This window comes from Salmo salar, chromosome ssa20 (genome assembly GCF_905237065.1).
Source record: "Salmo salar chromosome ssa20, Ssal_v3.1, whole genome shotgun sequence".
In the NCBI taxonomy this organism is placed as follows: domain Eukaryota; kingdom Metazoa; phylum Chordata; class Actinopteri; order Salmoniformes; family Salmonidae; genus Salmo; species Salmo salar.
In genome coordinates, this window is record NC_059461.1 from 22,706,363 (window position 1) to 22,726,454 (window position 20,092).

Genomic DNA, 20,092 nt, shown 5'->3' on the forward strand with positions numbered 1-20,092 from the left:
TAAGAAAGTTGACTGACTGATATTCAGGGCTGGTCCAGGCATAAGCGACATAAGCGGTCCCCGACCGAAAATGGAACTCATTCGGGGTCTCAACTTACTATTGCGAGTAAGAATAGTAGAATACCCCAGGTACAATTTACAAATGTGGTTGTGTCAGAAGTTTTTCCCTTGTTATGTCAGTCACTGACAGTCACTGAATTAGCCATGTCAGCTAACAATTTTTGATTGGTAGTTAGTTGATTGAAGTAATCATGACCGAATACTGACCGGGCACGCAGGGCACGTGCCCAGGGGCCCCGACCTTCAGGGGGCCCCTATTGATTTTGTTAGTCATTCTCACTTAGATATCAAATTAACATGGCATTAAGTCATTACAAAAATGTGTTTGATTGCAGGAAATTAGCTTCAAAACTGCATAAATGTCTGTCTGCCCTATTGCAAAATGTATAGAATTGCAGAAAATGTGATGTAAAACTTTACAAAAATGATCTCTGCCCCATGGCAAAAACAAATTATTGAGCCGATGGTCGGGGGGCCGGAACATAATTACAAATCATTTGTAGACTGCAAATTGACCGCAAGAAGACCAAAAATATATAATGTTTGACTAAAACATCTAATTTCAAACATTGATCTTGTCGTGTCTCTCTATTATGCGTGGGAGTATTTGAGAACAGATTTCTTAAATTAAAATCACATGGCGCTGATTTCCTGGTGGGTTTTTTTGTAGACTTTTATGTCCCAACAATAAAAATTCAGCATACACATTTTGATTTATTTCTGCTCAGAAAATGTTTGGGGGGGGAAATAAAACCCTGGGGAACCCTGTCATAGAACAATACATATAAAATCTTCTAAGCCTGTGTTAATCTCAGACCTTATTTTCGCAGTTTATCCCATAACCCAATTTTTCCCCATCATTTCCCCCATAGGAATGGCTGAACGAACCAGATGTAACTCGTTTCTGGTTTTTGGGACTACAAGCTGGCAAGCTCTATTGGCTCAAGTAATAGCTCTATCGACTCAGAAGAAGCTAGGCTATCATTCTGTGATAACACACTGACCTTATCTATTTCGTACCCAGAGTAATACACAGAGCATTCAAACTACTGGAGAAAACCCCTCACAATGATCTCAAATTGTGTTTTTGCACAATAAAATTAAACACAGACTACCCCTTCCTCATCTGGAGACTATCGGGTATGTTGTGGTGGACTGTCATTAAAATTGCTTCACGGGAACCTGGTACAATTAAGTTTGTAGTGTGGCTAGCAACTAGATGGCTCTGAATGCACTGTCATGCAGTCAAATCTACTGCTAACTACTTATGGACCTAACTAGTTCACTCTAGTTGTATCCTGATGTCGACAGCAGATGATAGTTGTATTCATAATATACTGTAGCTAATTTAGCTAGCAAACAAACATTTTGAGAAAACAAGTTATATTAACCAGCTAGAGAGCTAGCTAGCATTAGCAATGTTTGGTGGTCAATTCCGGATTCGAAAAATACTCCAACAACCTCTGCATTTCAGGAATCACAATAGCAAGTACGCCTGGTGCATTCACTGTTATTTAGACATTTAATCAATTGAGCTACGTTTTCTATGAAAACTCTGTTTTGTCTCATTGGTTTTTATGTGCTTGAAACATAAGCTTGTCCGAGGTGTCGGACTCAACGACAGCTGCTATCCATTGGAGATCTGCGATTGGTTGCCCAAAATTCTGGGTCTTGATTTAGCGAAGGGTCAATTGATTGAACTGAAACTGAATTGACCCCAACCCTGTCCCTGACACCCACACACACAAATGTCCCTATCTGCGCTCACTCACATACACATTTACCAGAGTAGGCAAATAATTATATCCACACGTTCATACACTACATGACCAAAAGTATGTGACACCTGCTCGTCGAACATCTCATTCCAAGATCCACCCCTTTTTTAAATTTTTGCCTAAAATGACATACTCAAATCTAACTGCCTGTAGCTCAGGACCTGAAGTAAGGATATGCATATTCTTGATACCATTTGAAAGGAAACACTTTGATGTTTGTGGAAATGTGAAATTAATGTAGGAGAATATAACACATTAGAGCTGGTAAAAGATAATACATAGAAAAAAACATGTGTTCTTTTGTATTTTTTTGTACCATCGTCTTTGAAATGCAAGAGAAAGGCCATAATGAATTATTCTGGCCCAGGCACAATTTAGACTTTGGCCACTAGATGGCAGCAGTGTATGGGCAAAGTTTTAGACTGATTCAATGAACCATTGCATTTCTATTCACAATGTAGTTTCAAGACTGCCCAAATGTGCCTAATTGGTTTATTCATACATTTTCAAGTTCATAATTGTACACTCTCCTCAAACAATAGCATGGTATTATTTCACTGTAATAGCTACTGTAAATTGGACAGTGCACTTAGATTAACAAGAATGTAAGCTTTCTGCCCATATCAGATATGTCTATGTCCTGGGATTTTTTGGTGTTTCTTACAACCTCAGGCTAATGTGATTGGCATATGTTAGCTCAACCGTCCCAAGGTCGGGACACCGATCCTGTAGAGGATTTTATAAATTATGGTAGGGCAGACATTTGACGTACTGACTTGTTGGAAAGGTGGCATCCTTTGACGGTGCCACGTTGAAAGTCACTAAGCTCCTCAGTAAGGCCATTCTACTGTCAATGTTTGTCTATGGATTTTATACACATACTTTTGTATATGTAGTGCAGCTTGTTTTTGCCAATATCTACTATTTCAGTCATACTGTACTTTGCTTTTATTATTTCTTCTATCCTGACGATATAGAATCCTGACCTGAACCCAATATATCACATACCAAACTGAAACGTGAACCTGAACTGATCATTTTGGTCGTTTTGTGTTGTTGTTTTGGCTACCAGTTTGTGGTTCTTTTAAGTACTTTTGGGTTCTTTCGGGTACCTGTTTGTGTTTTTCTGTGGTTGTTTTGTGTACTTTGGGATGTTATTTCTGAGACTTTTGGGTTGTTTAGGTTACCTGGTTTGGGGTTATTTGTTGATGTTTGTGTTTGTTTTGGGTTGTTTTGGGTACTTTTGGAGTCACACTTTATTTGGATAGTCCGGATAGTCCATTTATAGTTGATCTACAGATGGTTATACTATCAACAAACAATCTCATATTAAGCAACTGCTTACAAAGGTTACGGTTAGGGTTAGGTTTAGAATAAGGGTAAGGGTTAAGTTTAGGGTTAGGATAAGAGATAAGGTTAGGGCTATGGTTAGGGTTAGTAGATAATTAGTTGAAATGTTACTGATAGTCTGTAGTTAGGGTTACAGATGGACTATCCAAGTGAAGTGTTGCCCCTGTTTCGGAGTGGTTTTGGGTTGTTTTTCGATAACTGTTTGTAGTTGTTTTGGGTACTTTGGGGTTATTTTAGGTACTTTCCGGTACCTGTTTGGGATTGTTTGGGGTGACTAGTTAGACCTGTTAAGGGTCCCTCACAGATGGTCACAGCTCTAGGCAGCAGCACTAGGAGTCTGGCCAAGGAAACAATAGCTTGTTCATCACCCATTGTTTTATATAAATGTGTCTGTCTGCATGGATGTTGAATGGGAAGATGAAAGGAGATTCTACCATCAGGAAAAAAAATTTTTTACCAACAGGAACACTTAATGCCCAGTAATAGTGGAAGACAAGTACTTGTTTAAAAAACACATGGAAGAGACAATCGAAGGAAACGTAGTTAACCCTGCAGATAAATACAAGAAACAGATTTTAATGAGATGTTTTTACTTTTAAACAGAACATCTGTATGCATTTTCTCACAGCAATGAGATAATAAAATTGAGTCAGTGTTCTAAAGTGTAAACATGTGCTCTGCGTGGGACTGGGTGATAACATTACCTTTGGTTCCTCTCTGTGGTTCCTCTTTGTCCCCTGAGTTTAGTATTTTTGGACGGGGGATGAAATATGTGTTTAGTTTCCAGTACAGCCTCCTCTCTCTCTGGTGTTTGGATATGTTCTGTAAATAGAGATGGTACAGGGGTTTACTTCCTTCTCTGCTCTTAATGCAAAAAGCTGGACTGGATGTCCTCACACCTACAGTTGGAGTCAGAAGTTAACATACACCTTAGCCAAATACATTTAAACTCCGTTTTTCACAATTCCTGACATTTTATCCAAGTAAAAATTCCCTGTCTTAGGTCAGTTAGGATCACTACTTTGTCAGAATAATAGTAGAGAGAATGATTTATTTCAGCTTTTATTTCTTTCATCACATTCCCAGTGGGTCAGAAGCTTACATACACTCAATTAGTATATGGTAGCATTGCCTTTAAATTGTTTAACTTGGGTCAAACGTTTCAGGTAGCCTTCCACAAGCTTCCCACAATAAGTTGGGGGAATTTTGGCCCATTCTTCCAGACAGAGCTGGTGTACCTGAGTCAGGTTTGTAGGCCTCCTTGCTCGCAAACACTCTTTCGGTTTTGCCCACAAATTTTCCATAGGAATTTAGGTCAGGGCTTTGTGATGGCCACTCAATACCTTGACTTTGTTGTACTTTTGACTTTGTTGTACTATTTTGACTTTGTTGTACCATTTTGCCACAACTTTGGAAGTATGCTTGGGGTCATTGTCCATTTGGAAGACCCATTTGCGAGCAAGCTTTAACTTCCTGACTGATGTCTTGAGATGTTGCTTCAATATATCCACATCATTTTCCTGCCTCATGATGCCATCTATTTTGTGAAGTGCACCAGTCCCTCCTGCAGCAAAGCAACCCCACAACCATGATGCTGCCACCCCCGTGCTTCACGGTTGGGATGGTGTTCTTCACCTTGCAAGCCTCCCCCTTTATCCTCCAAACATAACGATGGTCATTATGGCCAAACAGTTCTATTTTTGTTTCATAAGACCAGAGGACATTTCTTCAAAAAGTACGATCTTTGTCCCCATGTGCAGTTGCAAACCGTAGTCTGGCTTTTTTATGCCGGTTTTGGAGCAGTGGCTTCTTCCTTGCTGAGCGGCCTTTCAGGTTATGTCGATATAGGACTCGTTTTACTGTGGATATAGATACTTTTGTACCTGTTTTCTCCAGCATCTTCACAAGGTTCTTTGCTGCTGTTCTGGGATTTATTTGCACTTTTCGCACCACAGTATGTTCATCTCTAGGAGACAGAACACGTCTCCTTGCTGAACAGTATGACGGCTGCGTGGTCCCATGGTGTTTATACTTGTGTACTATTGTTTGTACAGATGAACGTGGTACCTTCAGGCGTTTGGAAATTGCTCCCAAGGATGAACCAGACTTGTGGAGGTCTACAATCTTTTTTCTGAGGTCTTGGCTGATTTCTTTTGATTTTTCCATGATGTCAAGCAAAGAGGCACTGAGTTTGAAGGTAGGCCTTAAAATTAATCCACAGGTACACCTCCAATTGACTCAAATGATGTCAATTAGCCTATCAGAAGCTTCTAAAGCCATGACATCATTTTCGGGAATTTTCCAAGCTGTTTAAAGGCACAGTCAACTTAGTGTATGTGAACTTCTGACCCAATGGAATTGTGATACAGTGAAATAATCTGTCTGTAAACAATTGTTGGAAAAAGTATTTGTGTCATGCACAAAGTAGATGTCCTAACCGATTTGCCAAAACTATTGTTTGTTAACAGGAAATTTCTGGAGTAGTTGAAAAATTAGTTTTAATGACTCCAACCTAAGTGTATGTAAACTTCCGACTTACAACTGTATGTATGTATGTCCTGTCTTTCTTATGTAAGAGATACCTCAGACTGGCTGATATGGGGTAATGGTGTGCCCACCAAACACCATTCAGTCCCCCTGCTCCACCACTTACTCCATCTCAGACTCCTTTCTCTGCTCCCGGCCATTTTTCCCATTGTAAAGCTCCAAACACATCTGTTTCAGTCACCGATACATCACATCAAGGCTTTGAACTACTGGCCCAACCACTATTCTTACTGCCCAGGATCCTCACCTATGATTTTGGTAGTAAATCATGACACCAGTACTTTAAATCAGGCATCTACCAATATCTTGTGTTTGGCTTTTGTGTACTACTTTCTAGCCTTGAAGTATCCTAGCCCACGGACCAATAGGGCTCTCAGTCTCAGTAACAATTTGGCAACGTTTCCCCTGCTGTCCTGCTGTCCAACAGATAAATATAGGGCCTGCTTTTTCCAGTCTGGGACTCTTGCCCATTCAGCCCTCCTGTGGGGGAGCACAGGGACAGAAGTAACTTTTGTTTCTGTCAGTTATGATCGATAAATCCCTCCTCAGACCACCTTACAACACTACTCACACCACCTCTCTGTTCTCTCTACACCCACAGGCTCACCCTTTCCAAAGGTTCGCTGGTTCAAGAACGGTCTTGGGATATTCCCTGACCAATCAGAGTTCTCTGTGGCAGAAGATGGCTCTCTTGTGATTGGCTCTGCATCTGCCAGTCACAGCGGGGACTTCAAGTGTGTGGCCAGCAATGATGCAGGCTCTGTTGAGCGGAAAACACGGCTGAAAGTGAATGGTGAGACCTCATAAACTCGATCTTTATACAGACCTGATGTCAGTTCAGATCACAATAAAATGTGATCGACCGCCTTGATTCGGTCTTATGTAGCAAAATTTGAAATTGTGTTTTTTACATTGGATAAAAGCAGAGACACCGAGCTACAAAATGGTATATCACACACTGCATTTGAGGAACAAGGGGAAAGTAATTCTGCTTTGAAAGTTGATAAACTTGTAACCTCACGTTTGAGAAAATGGCCTTTCAATGTTTTGGTACTACTATTGGAGAGTTCTTCTTTGTCTACACCCATTCAGCATCGTTCACACCCTCTTAAGCTTTCACCACACCCATCTCTTTAAACATTGATCTGAGCATTCTGTCCTAACGACAACAGTCAAGCACCCAAGCAACCTGGCTAACGTTGGCTAGCTTGCTAGCTACTTCCAGACACAAATGAGAGAACAGCTCACTGACCATTTTATTCACCCTAGCAGAGCTGGATAGGTGTTGAGCATTCATAAATTTGTCAGTTATTCTGCGCTCTGGCACATTCAGACGAGAGTGCTCTGAAATCGGGGTAGATAGCCAGAGCGAATTTACCAGCTACGTCTATCAACAGTTGTCGCAATGACATTCTATTGAAATGCTTTTGTTAAGTCTTTTGTTAAGACGTGTAGCTAGCTAGGTAAACAATAAACCATAATCCCAACACATGATGTTACTACCTTGCATTAATCTGCAGGTAGCTAACCAACCAGGTTCAATGTTAGCTAGCTAACATTAGGCTATAACTAGCAAAGCAAATGGCTCTGAGATTCGAATAATAAGATCATACACGTCACGTTAGCTAGCGAGCCAGCCAGCTAACGTTTGCTAGCTACCTAACAGTACACAGTACACTTTAACTTGAAAAAAAAAAAATGCATGAAATGAAAATGTATGCATTCACTACTGTAAGTCGCTCTGGATAAGAGCGTCTGCTAAATTACTAAAATGTAAATTTAAAATGAAATGAAAAAATTACTTTCTGTCAAAATTAGAAATGTGTAATCTGAAAATGTAACTAGCAAGACTATCTTACCCATTTACATCATAGATGGATGCTTCTCCCTGTCACGGATGCCATGGTTGCCCTTAGTTTGAATATGTAATCCGGAGACAGGTGTTTTCTCCATCTCCTTAGCTATCATACTCTAATTCCACTGATTTAAAAACTCGGTCCTCCAGAAAGTGAAGAGGAACACTAATGCAGTTCTACTACGTGATACATAAAAAAGCAGCATTAGACAGGATTACCTACACATACTGACCAGCTCAAATAGACAGAAGTGTGCTATATGGCAGACCAATCCGAACTCATCTCTCGGCATGTGCAGCCAACTCATTATCTCTACCAATTATGGCTAGCGGGAAGGTTGCTTCTATTTCTGTAGCTAAACCAACTAGGCTCGTAATTTAACATTTTTCTTTGTATCTATAGATGGCATACAAGTCTTTTATTAAGGCACATGAAAGTTCACATGTTCCAGAAGGCATTTCTGCCCAAAAAACACATTTTGATAAAAAAGTTGACATTCAAATGGCTCTCCTGAGAGGTAGTGACCCGCGACATACGCCTAGTTTACTGAAACTAGTCACAAATGTATTAATAAGGGGACTTCTAGATGATGTCTGTCTCCTGTATTCCTCCAGTTCCCCCCGAGATCCAGGATGATGGACAGCCCCTGAACCTGACTGTCACCCTGAAGCAGCCCCTCACTCTCGGCTGTGATGCCTTTGGTATCCCCTCCCCCACAATCACCTGGACTAAAGACGGACTTAATGTGAGCGACCTACCAGTCATTCAAATAAGCTTCTTAAAAAACACAAAGAAATAATGTATTGGTTGTATATTGTATGTTACCATCTCAGTTAACACTTCTCGGGAGAGAGAATATTGTTGTAATGTTACCTGTAATGTTCCCCTAATGTTTGAGTGTCCAGTTTTTTGTTAGTTAGGGGAACATTCTATCTATGTTAAGTAAAACTTTCTGAAAACCTTTTTAGCATGTTTTAATTAATGTTCTAGACGCGTTTTATTGCACATTGCAAGAACATTCATGAGTTCAGTTTTCTGAGGGTTAGGACAATATTCCATCAACGTCACATCAAAAATACACAGAACATGGTTGCCATGTTCTCAGAATGTACGATATTAATGTTCTACACACGTGCCCCAAAAAAATCATTACACATCACATCTTGTTACTTTTGCAGAGCCAATCAAGGCCCATGTTCTGTGTATGTTTGGTGGGACTTTGATGGAATATTCTCAGAACCCACAGAAAACTGGACACTTGAATGTTCTTTAACATTAATATCTGAGAGCATGGTAACCATGTTCTTGGTAAGTTCTATTTGACATTAAGGAAATGGTCTCTTGGAAACATTCCTTGCACATCACAGGAACATTCCTATGAAAATGTTAGTTAATGACCTAATGAGACTCATAAGGGAACATTTTCTAAAGTTGTGGGAATGTTTGTTGTTAGCTGGGATACTTCTACTGCTAACTGTCAATGACAATCATGTTATTTGTATCTTGCAACACAGTGACACCAAGTGGTAGTTTAGTTTATCACAGTCCAATATTGATCATACAGTAACAAGCACTAATTATGTGTATAGGTGGTGGACTCCCTTGGAGTGTACCTTCAGAATGGGAAGAGACTTCTGAGAATCTACCGGGTCCAGGAAGAGCATGGTGGCCAGTTCACCTGCACAGCTAGTAACACAGCCGGGCAGGCCCGAAGGGACTACAACATTGTAGTACAAGGTGATCCTTCATAGTGCTTCAAATCAAGTTGTGGTCCTACCGCTCCCATTGATTTTACATTTTAAATTTAAGGAAAGTAAACAAGCAGGCTTTACAGGTCCAAGGCAGAGTTGTATGCTTTCTTAAGCCTAAGTGTGTGTGTGTGTGTGTGTGTGTGTGTGTGTGTGTGTGTGTGTGTGTGTGTGTGTGTGTGTGTGTGTGTGTGTGTGTGTGTGTGTGTGTGTGTGTGTGTGTGTGTCAGCCCCACCAATAATCTCGGGGACGTCCAGGGTACAAGACCTGTCAGTGGTTGCAGGACAGGAGGTGGAGTTCCAGTGTCGAGTCGGTGGGCGCCCAGCCCCCAAAGTGGAATGGAGCCGGGATGGAGAGTGAGTATTCCATTATAGTTGTATGAGTTTGATATCAGATTTTGTGTGGGGATGAATCAGTACACATTCCGGCTTTGGTGTATTGATCCCTATTCCTCCTCTCCAGGGTGCTGTCCAAGGATGGTGACCCCCATGTGGAGTTCCATGAGCAGGGCCAGGTGATGAAGGTGAATGTGGTCAGACTGAGGGACCAGGGCTTGTACCAGTGTCTGGCCAGTAACAGCGCTGGGACACAGATGCGCCAGTTCAGACTCATAGTGCTAGGTATCCCCTCTCTCATGTCTCCTTCTCAATGAACTCACACATACAACACACACTTCCAAAAATCTCATTAAAATCTCAATGTTTATCAATGAAGCAGATTTATCAATGAAGCAGATTCACCTTCTGTACAACAGTATACCTTGAGAAAGTCACCTTCTCTTTCTCTATCCTCATTCTCCCCTCTCTCCCCCTGTTTCTCTAGCTCCCCCCACCATCAGGGGCCCCAGTGAGACCTCAGAGGTGTCTGTGGTGTTGGGTTTCCCCACTGTTCTGCCTTGTGATGTAGAAGGTTCTCCCATGCCCAGTATCACGTGGCTGAAGGACAACCAGGCCATCGTGTCCAGTGCCCAGCTCACCTACTCCCGGGGTGGGCAGGCACTGCGGCTGGGGACAGTACACGGAGACAGTGCTGGTATTTACACCTGCCGAGCCTCAAACCCTGCAGGCACCACTCTCAAACACTACTCACTCAGTGTGCTTGGTAAGTGAACCAGACAGGGAGAGGGTTGATTCCAGTGTACAGAATAAAATGTAGTCTAACATCAACCAAATGAAATGTAAATGCGGATTTTGAATGTCTGTTTCATTTGATCAGTTCCACCCCAGCTTGAAGGCAACTCTACATCTCTGAGTTTCGGCGGCCGAGATGAGAGAGTGCGTATCAATGGCTCATTAACCCTGTCCTGTCTGGCTAAAGGCTTCCCTGAACCCAAGACCCAGTGGTTCAAAGATGGACTGGTTGGTTTGTGTTTCTGTCTGTCTAGCTGTTTCTCATCATTTAATTTAGCGCCATAGATGTCTATTTCTGCTAATATGAAAACGTGATGGTGTTGTACCTTCTGTTTCTAGTTGTTGACTAGGAACTCCCACACTGGTATTCGTGAGAGTGGTCAGTTTCTTCACATAGACAATGCCATACTCTCCCATGAGGGACAATACACCTGTGTGGTCACCAACACTGCAGGAGAGGACAAGAGAGACTTCCATGTCACCATTCAGGGTGTGTCCACGCATGGAATTGACACTGTCTGCCCTTGGCAAGATTCGTTCAGTCACACTATGCAACCTAATCTCATAGGACTCTTGTGATACTAACTGAACATAATTTTTCTCTCTCTCTCTCCAGTTCCTCCCATCTTCCATCGGGTGAGTAACGGTGCAGCGGCCTGGGGTCTGAGAGGAGAGGATGAAGAAGAGGAGGGAGGGGACAGAGATGATGAGATAACTGAGAAGAGAGAGGTGGTCCTGGGGCATCCCATCAGCCTGTCCTGTGAGAGTAACGCCATCCCCCCGCCCCGTCTCAGCTGGTACAGAGAGGGACATACGCTCTCCACTGCTGACGGAGTGGTATTGCTGCCAGGTGAGAGGGGTCAATGCCCTCTAGGTCTAGGATATGAAACCGGTACAACGACCAGTATGGCACTACTGCAGCATCAGCTCCACTGTGACCCAATGGGATGCTGTGTTATGTTGTTGTTCTCTAGGTGGGCAGGTGCTCCAGATCCCTCGGGTCCAGCTGGAGGATGCTGGAAAATATACATGTCAGGCGGTGAACGAAGCAGGAGAGGACCGCATGCACTTTGACCTGGATGTGCTGGGTTGGCATGTTTTCTTACTACTTCCTGTCATTCTGTCAACTCATTTTTCAGCGATAGCCTAACAACTATTAAATGTATTAAAGGGCCAAGGAGTCATTTCCTAATGTTTCTCTATGTTGACGTCCTGTTTGCCCAGTTCCCCCAGTGATAACTGGCGAGTTGGATGAGTTCATGCAGGAGATAGGAGCGGTAGTGAACAGTACAGTGGCTCTCCACTGTGACGTGACGGGTCATCCAGCACCAGCAATCTCCTGGCTGAGGGATGGCACACCACTGCAATCCGGACAACACCACAGCATCAGCAAGGACGGGAGACAACTACAGGTCAGAATCCCATTATGACATGGTTGGAACAAAGTGTCGTGTCTTTGGGCATCATTAACTTGAAGATATGTTTATCAAATAACTCTCTGTAATTATTATTACGCGATTAACTGATTAATTGTGTAACTGTAATTAACTAGGAGGTCGGGGCACCAAGGAAAATATTCAGATTACAAAGTTATAATTTTCCTAATATAACTTTCCAGATATCATAATATCTGACCGATTATCTTCTGATTAATGATGTATTATTACCTCGCGTCAAGTCTCATTCCAAACGTCGTAAATTGTTGTTATCTGCACGAACCCAGTCTTCACTAAGTCATCCATACATCAATTGTCTTAAAATCATTTATTTACTAAACTAAGTAATTCACAGAAAGCATACAAACAGTAGGTATCATTACAAAGAAATGGTAGAGTAATGTGCCCTAGTGGGCTAAACCTGCATAGCGGCTTGTTAAACAAACAAGGGGAGTGGGGGCAGCGGAGAAGGCACAACAGAGTTGATAAATATTAACAATTGATATGCTAAACCTTTGCACATGAACGCTCACTCATTCGGGAACAATTGCAATCAATATATATTTATGCTCAGTGTGTCGTCGGGATCCTTGTTGGAGAGTTCCCTCTCTCTCTCTCTCTCCCTTGGTTAGAATGGATTTTTCAAAGCAACATTCATTAACGTCGTTATAGAATGTAGGTTTCGTCAGTCTTCGTGTTCAATGATACCGAATTTCTAGCTGCAGACTAGTAATTAATATCAAAGACTTGTTATTATTCTGTCGTTATCGATAGTCTAAAAGTTTAACTATGTGGTATGGTTAAAGTTCAGTAGAGGGATGCATGGTTATACCTATTGGCCAACTCGTAATGGAGTGGAGGCCTGCTCTAAAGAAAGAAATTCTGGGTGGGGGTTTTATACTGAACATAGAAAAGCTGTCACATGACGCCTTGTCCTGTCTGTGTCCCTGGGGGCGTGCCGATGACTGAGTTAAGCATTGAACAGAAATACAATTCTGTCACATTAACATCAGTACATAGCATCTCAACATATTCCAAATAGCTTTATCCTTATTAATACATTTTATACAACCATTAGATGTAAGTCTCATCGCTGAGGCTAGTATATAAACCTTAGTATGGTAATATGGCAATATTGTCTCTATGAGTTTCATAAAATTGTACCAAGCGGACCAGTTCGTAGCTGGATTCTTCACCGATCTTTTATACCTTCTCCAGAACATAAATGTCGTTCGGTTCCCCCATTCTGTGAGGTGGAAGAGTCCTTTGTTCTCTCTATGAAACCATTCTGTCTCAAAACTGTGGCCTGTGAGGCAGGACATTCCCTTTGGAATTTACGACCGCCTTTTGACCACAGCAGCCTGGGGAGGTAGGTAGGGGGATGGTGCATAGAAAAGGCCTGGGGGGGGTTTAACTGTGCTCGCTGTACCCAAAGAGGGCAATGTCATGACAAAAGCAATGCACGCCTCCTTGCCCCCCCCCCCCCCGTGCTGGTGTCACTAATACCAGCACAGTGTCACTAATATAATACAATACAGGGACCTCTGTCACGTGATAGTTTGTGGCCTTTTGTGTCTTTATGTGCTGTACTGTGTGTTTTTCATTGATTTTATGTTTATTTTTATTGTAGTACTTTGAGTTTTTGAAAATACCTAAACATGTTGTTTTTTTTATAAGAGGTGTAGGTCTATAGTGTTATGTTATTCTGTCTTTCAGGTCCTCAGTGTGCAGGTATCAGACATGGCTGGATACCTTTGTGTGGCTGAAAACAAGGTTGGAGCAGTGGAAAAGCTCTTCAGTCTAACAGTGCAAGGTCAGATGGAATATAAATGTGATTCACATCCCACATTGAGAGGTTTCTTTCAATTCACACAGGAAGGACATGGTTACTGGTTTCATGTGAATGTGTGTGTGTTATTGTGAATGTATGTGACGTGATAGTTGATTCCTGTTCCTCTCCAGTTCCCCCAAGGATGGTGGCTGGCAGGGAGGAGGAGGTGAGTGTGATCGAGGGACACATGGTGTCCCTGCTGTGTGATGTCCAGGCGTACCCTCCTCCAGAGATCACATGGACCAGAGATGGACAGATCCTCCAGTTTAGCATGGGAATCCACATCCTGCCAGGTCAGAGCTAGCTCCTAAACACACTGCCCAGAGCCCATAGCACGCTTCATAACTCCGTGTACTCAAATGTCTGATGAAATCACTGTACATAAACTATGCATTGTAATCTATGTATTGTCTGTACTGTAGGAGGTCAGATGCTGCAGCTGCCCCGGGCCAGACTAGAGGATGCAGGACAGTACGTGTGCACTGCCACCAACTCAGCAGGCCAGGACCAGAAGAGCATCCTGCTTAGTGTTTATGGTGAGAAACACTACGCTAGTATTGTGATGCCCTCATCAGTGTCACACTTCACCTGCTGCATATCTGGATTAGGATTAACAATGACTATTTTATTACTGCTGTGGCTTACAGTCCTGCCCACGCTGAAGCCCCTCCTTGACTCTGAGTCAGAGGTTGTGACCCCTCAGATGGGCTCGTCTGTCACTCTGCGCTGTGAGGCTCGGGGGATCCCGGAGCCTGAGGTCACATGGTACAGGAACGGGCTACAGCTGGCAGCTGGGAATGGACTGAAGGTGGACCAGCAGACACTGGAGATCATGGGAGTGCAGGTGAACACACTGTCATCACCTTCAGTTTGTGCTACTCTAACTGTCTCAAGCATTAGCACTGATAGCTGAGGGCATGACATTAACCCTGTTTTAAGTATCAAAGTGAAACACTGTTGTTCTGTTTCACACTATCTATGGTTCATGGTCCATAGATGGCTGATGGTGGAATCTACACCTGCAAGGTGTCAAATGTGGCTGGACAGGTGGACAGGACCTTCCGCTTGACTGTCCAAGGTGAGACTTGCCTCCCATGTACCCTCCGATTTAGATCTGTTTCTTACATATGATAATACTGGCATATCAGATGTCACAGTATAATGAATCTCATTGTCTCTATGATGTTCCTCTCCTCAGTTCCCCCTGTCCTGGATGGGCCTCTTCATGAGTCTCTCACTCAAAACCTGGGCTCCCATGTCACCTTGTTGTGTGAAGCTACAGGGGTCCCAGTACCTAGCATCACCTGGCTGAAGGATGGCACCCCTATTGGTAAGAGGGTGAAGTTTCAATAATGAACTGTGAAAATACAGTTTTGACAATATCACATTTTGACACTTGTATTAATGCTATTGAATTAATGAGACCTCCAGCTGCTGGTTTAGTCTGACCTGTTTTTTTCCTGCCCAGAGAGCAGTCTGCAGTGGAAGTGGTCGGTACGAGGCAACAGACTGGATCTGGGTCCTCTCACCCTCTCTCATGCTGGGACCTACACCTGTGTGGCCAAGAACAGGGAGGGACAGACTCAGAAGGATTACACTCTCACAGTGCAAGGTAGGCTACAGGCTGTCCACTACACAATCTCCCTCCTTTGCAAATTAGATTAAACCCAAGAGAATCACATTTTGTAAGAGATTCACAACCCTCTGCATGGCCTCTGTTCCACTATGAGTCAGCGCTGTGAGTCATAGTGCTGACCTTTTGTTTCAGTGTCGCCCACGATCCTGGACTCTGGCCACTCGTCTGACCTGAGTGCCCCAGTGGGCGATGAGCTGACTCTGGAGTGCAGAGCGACAGGGACACCTGCACCCCACCTCAGCTGGCTGAAGAATGGAGCCACTCTCGAAGATTCAGACCCCCAAAAAATAGAGTGAGTCCATCTCGCTTACAGTGCAGGCTCCAGCCCAGGTCTGTGTATCAGTGTTATGCTCTTAGTAATTACTGATATGTTTGTCTCCTGTGTTACAGCATAGCCCCTGATGGGAGCACTCTAACCCTGCTAAGGCTCAGGCCTGAGGACTCTGGGACGTACACCTGTCTGGCTGTTAGCCCTGCTGGCCAGGAGAACAAGATCTACACCCTCTTTGTACTGGGTCTGTTGTCTTTTATCTACCTGTTGATCAAAATATGTCCTAACTTAATTGGTACTGATCTTCCCAGAAGCTATTTAGATTCTAAGTAACAATGATTTTGTAATGCCCCTCAGTACCCCCCTCTATCTTGGGCGAGACTAGCGCCCCCAGAGAGGTGCAGACCACTCAGGACAGTGTGGTGACACTGGAGTGCCAGGCAGCGGGAAACCCTCCACCTCAGATCAGCTGGCTGAGAAATGGACGCCCCCTGCTCCTGTCTCCCCGTACCCGCCTTCTCTCAGCAGACACTGTACTTAGGTAAGATTCTACACATGTCAAATGTCAAGTTTGGTTCCTCTCTCACAAAAATGCCTTAATGAAGGATAATGTTTTAGAAAGTGTGTTGGAGCTGTGTATATGCCCTGTGTGTGTGTAGGATTTCTCCAGTGCAGCTGGCAGACTCTGGGATCTATACATGTGTGGCACGCAGTCGCGCTGGCCTCGCCGAGCTCAACTTTGACGTACAGGTTCAAGGTACTAACACCCCATCTCCTTTTGATGCGTACACTACAGATCTGAAGGAGCTGTATCTGTGTGTACTGATATATGTGTATCTGTCTCTGTGTCAGTGCCTCCAGGTGTGGAGCCTGTGGAGTCAGTCACAGTGGTGCGGGGGTCCTTGGTGACACTGACCTGTGAGGCGCGGGGTGTCCCTCCTCCCTCCCTGACCTGGCTGAAGGATGGCCAGCCCCTGTCCCTGCACCGTAACCTGCTGTTGGATGGCCAGGAGACACGGCTGCAGCTGCCTGATGTGGGGCTCTCTGACAGAGGCCTCTACAGCTGTGTCGCCAGCAACCAGGCTGGCAGCAGCACCAAGAGCTTCAACCTCACTGTGTTGGGTGAGCAGATAGAACAAACATTCTCCATTCACCCAAACATAACCTACAAACGGATAAAAAGTTAAAACTCCACTGAAGCAATAGGAAAGGGATGTCATGTTAGTATTTATTTTGTGTTTTAACACTGGTGTCGTTTTGTCCGATTCAGAGCCTCCAAAGATCTCCATCTCCAGTTCTCCAGAAGAGTTGATGGTAGCTGTGAACACTGCTCTGGAGCTGGAGTGTACTGCCGAGGGCATCCCTCCTCCTACCCTCAGCTGGCTCAAGGATGGGCGCCCCTTACAGGGAGATAGTGAGAGAGTGCAGGAGGATGGACACTTTCTTAGGATTGCCCAAGTGCAGGTGAGTCACAAACCCAATGACACAGCATTTAGTTGACATTCAGACCTTATTGCTGTGTTATGATAAACACCAGATAATAATCAGTGATATCTTGGTGGTTAGGTAGAGGATGCAGGTCTTTATACCTGTCTGGCTACCAGCCCAGCGGGCGAGGATGGAAAGAACCACTGGGTCCGGGTTCAAGGTGATGCATGCGTTTACTAGCCATACTTGTTGGTCCTGCCAAAAGGTTGGATTCTGATTATCAACGGTTGTGTCTTCCTGTTCCAGTTCCCCCAACTCTTCTTGGCTCTGATGATGAAAGATTGTTGTCAGTCCCAGCCAAAGGACACCTGACTATGGAGTGCCAGGCTGACCTTGACCCTCCACCTGACATAGAATGGTACAAGGACGACGTGAGACTACAGGTCAGACTGGACGTCAGGGTGGCAGGAATCACAATACATGGTGTTATATAATCTTATTGACTCTTGTCTCTCTTTCTGTCTCCCTCTCTCTCCCTTTCTCTCCTGGTTCCAGCTGGGGGGTCGCATCCAGAGGCTTGCCGGGGGTCAGTACCTGGAGATCCAGAATGTTAGGCCTCAGGACAGTGGCCAGTACAGCTGTGTGGTCACCAACATGGCCGGAAGCACCAGCCTTTCCTACACTGTGGAGATCCTCTGTGAGTTTGAGATGAGTTAAACAGAGGATTGGGATACATTTAATTTACATTGAACAAAAATATAAACGCAACATGCAACAATTTCAACAATTTTACTGAGTTACAGTTCATAGGGAAATGAGTCAGTTTAAATAAATTCATTAGGCCATAATCTGTGGATTTCACATGACTGGTCACAGATACTTAAAGAAATGTTTAGGGACATGGATCAGAAAACCAGTCAGTATCTGGTGTGATTACCATTTGCCTCATGCAGCGTGACACATCTCCAGGATGTTGATTGTGGAATGTTGTCCCATTTCATTTCAATGGCTGTGCGAAGTTGCTGGATATTGGCGGGAACTGGAACACACTGTATTACACGTCGATCCAGAGCATCCCAAAAATGCTCAATGAGTGACATGTCTGTTGAGTATGCAGGCTATGGAGGAACTGGGACATTTTCAGCTTTCATAAATTGTGTACAGATCCTTGCGACATGGGGCCATGCTGAAACATGAGGGGATGGCGTCGGATGAATGGCACAACAATGGGCCTCAGGACCTTGTCACGGTATCTCTGCATTTAAATTGCCATTGATAAAATGCAATTGTGTTCATTGTTCGTAGCTTATGCCTGCCCCTACCATAACCCCACCGGCACCATGGGGCACTCTGTTCACAACGTTGACATCAGCAAACCTTACACGTGGTATGCGGTTGTGAGGCCTGTTGGACATACGGCTTATGGTAGAGTAATGAACATTAAATTCTCTGTCAACAGCTCTGGTGGACATTTTACTGCAGTCAGCATGCCAATTGCACGCTCTCTCAAACCTTGACACATCTGTGGCATTGTGTTGTGTGACAAAAGTGCACATTTTAGAGTGGCCTTTTATTGTCCCCAGCACAAGGTGCACCTGTGTAATGATCATGCTGTTTAATCAGCTTCTTGATATGTCACACCTGTCAGGTGGATGGATTATTTTGGCGAGGGAGAAATGCTCACTAACAGGGATGTAAACAAATTTCTGCACAAAATTTGAGCGAAATAAGCTTTTTGTGCATATGGAACATTTCTGGGATCTTTTATTTCAGCTCATGAAACATAGGACCAACACTGTACATTTTGCATTTATATCTTTGTTCAGTATAATTAAAATATATAGATATGTGTATATAAAGTATATGCAATCTCCGTAGACAAACATTGGCAGTAGAATGGCCTTACTGACTTTTAACGTGGCACCATCATAGGATGCCACTTTTCCAACAAATCAGTTCGTAAAATTATTGCCCTGCTAGAGCTACCCCAATCAACTGTGGGTGCTGTTATTGTGAAGTGAAACTGTCTAGGAGCAACAACGACTCAGCCGCAAAGTGCTAGGCCACATAAGCTCACTCTTGGCATTCTCTCAACCAGCTTCGCCTGGAATGCTTTTCCATCAGTCTTAAAGGAGTTCCCACATTTGTTTAGCACTTGTTGGCAGCTTTTCTTTCACTCTGCAGTCCAACTCATCCCAAACCATCTCAATTGGGTTGAGGTTGGGTGACTGTGGAGGCCAGGTCATCTGATGCAGCACTCCATCACATACATTTACATTTTAGTCATTTAGCAGACGCTCTTATCCAGAGCGACTTACAGTAGTGAATGCATACATTTCATACATTTTTTTATTTTTTGGGAATCGAAATACAGTACAGACAATCGGAAACCGTGGGAATCGAACCCACAACCCTGGCATTGAAAACACCATGCTCTACCAACTGAGCCACACGGGATCACTCTCCTTCTTGGTCAAATAGCCCTTACACAGCCTGGAGGTGTGTTGGGTCAATGTCCTGTTGAAAAACAAATCATAGTCCCACTAAGCGCAAACCAGATGGGATGGGATGGCGTATCGCAGCAGAATGCTGTGGTAGCCATGCTGGTTAAGTGTGCCTTGAATTCTAAATAAATCACAGACAGTGTTGCCAGCAAAGCACCCTCACACCATCACACCTCCTCCTCCATGCTTCAGGGTGGGAACTACACATGCAGAGATCATCCGTTCCCCTACTCTGCGTCTCACATAGACATGCAGGTTGGAACCAAAAATGTCAAATTTGGACTCATCAGATTAAACCTTAATTCATTTGAATGTGTGTTTTCTTTTCTTTTTCCCCTCAGTGCCACCAGTCATCAGAGAGAGCAGCTCTGAGGTCACTGCACATATCAGTCAGGATGCAGTCCTGCCTTGTGAAGTAGAGGGGGAAACCTCACCTAGGGTCATGTGGAGGAAAAATGGCATCCCTATAGATTCTGACAATAACAAGTAAGGGCTTACTGCTTTTTGTTCCAGCCA

The 20,092-nt window shown here is 43.7% G+C and overlaps 1 protein-coding gene across 1 annotated transcript in view; it reads left to right on the forward strand.

Moving 5' to 3' along the window:
- LOC106579900 (hemicentin-1) overlaps window positions 1–20,092 on the forward strand; it is an 83,332-nt gene that overhangs the window by 42,046 nt on the left and 21,194 nt on the right. Inside the window, exons 26-53 of the mRNA XM_014160253.2 lie at window positions 6,337–6,528; window positions 8,206–8,336; window positions 9,181–9,328; window positions 9,570–9,696; window positions 9,803–9,960; window positions 10,163–10,441; window positions 10,556–10,698; window positions 10,810–10,960; window positions 11,087–11,320; window positions 11,445–11,558; window positions 11,695–11,882; window positions 13,623–13,719; window positions 13,869–14,030; window positions 14,160–14,273; window positions 14,385–14,581; window positions 14,734–14,815; window positions 14,936–15,067; window positions 15,206–15,349; window positions 15,506–15,665; window positions 15,764–15,888; window positions 16,002–16,185; window positions 16,304–16,401; window positions 16,497–16,766; window positions 16,915–17,108; window positions 17,211–17,292; window positions 17,379–17,515; window positions 17,628–17,769; window positions 19,918–20,062. Coding sequence (XP_014015728.2) covers window positions 6,337–6,528; window positions 8,206–8,336; window positions 9,181–9,328; window positions 9,570–9,696; window positions 9,803–9,960; window positions 10,163–10,441; window positions 10,556–10,698; window positions 10,810–10,960; window positions 11,087–11,320; window positions 11,445–11,558; window positions 11,695–11,882; window positions 13,623–13,719; window positions 13,869–14,030; window positions 14,160–14,273; window positions 14,385–14,581; window positions 14,734–14,815; window positions 14,936–15,067; window positions 15,206–15,349; window positions 15,506–15,665; window positions 15,764–15,888; window positions 16,002–16,185; window positions 16,304–16,401; window positions 16,497–16,766; window positions 16,915–17,108; window positions 17,211–17,292; window positions 17,379–17,515; window positions 17,628–17,769; window positions 19,918–20,062 — 4,330 coding nt within the window. The remainder of the gene's footprint in view (window positions 1–6,336; window positions 6,529–8,205; window positions 8,337–9,180; window positions 9,329–9,569; window positions 9,697–9,802; window positions 9,961–10,162; window positions 10,442–10,555; window positions 10,699–10,809; window positions 10,961–11,086; window positions 11,321–11,444; window positions 11,559–11,694; window positions 11,883–13,622; window positions 13,720–13,868; window positions 14,031–14,159; window positions 14,274–14,384; window positions 14,582–14,733; window positions 14,816–14,935; window positions 15,068–15,205; window positions 15,350–15,505; window positions 15,666–15,763; window positions 15,889–16,001; window positions 16,186–16,303; window positions 16,402–16,496; window positions 16,767–16,914; window positions 17,109–17,210; window positions 17,293–17,378; window positions 17,516–17,627; window positions 17,770–19,917; window positions 20,063–20,092) is intronic.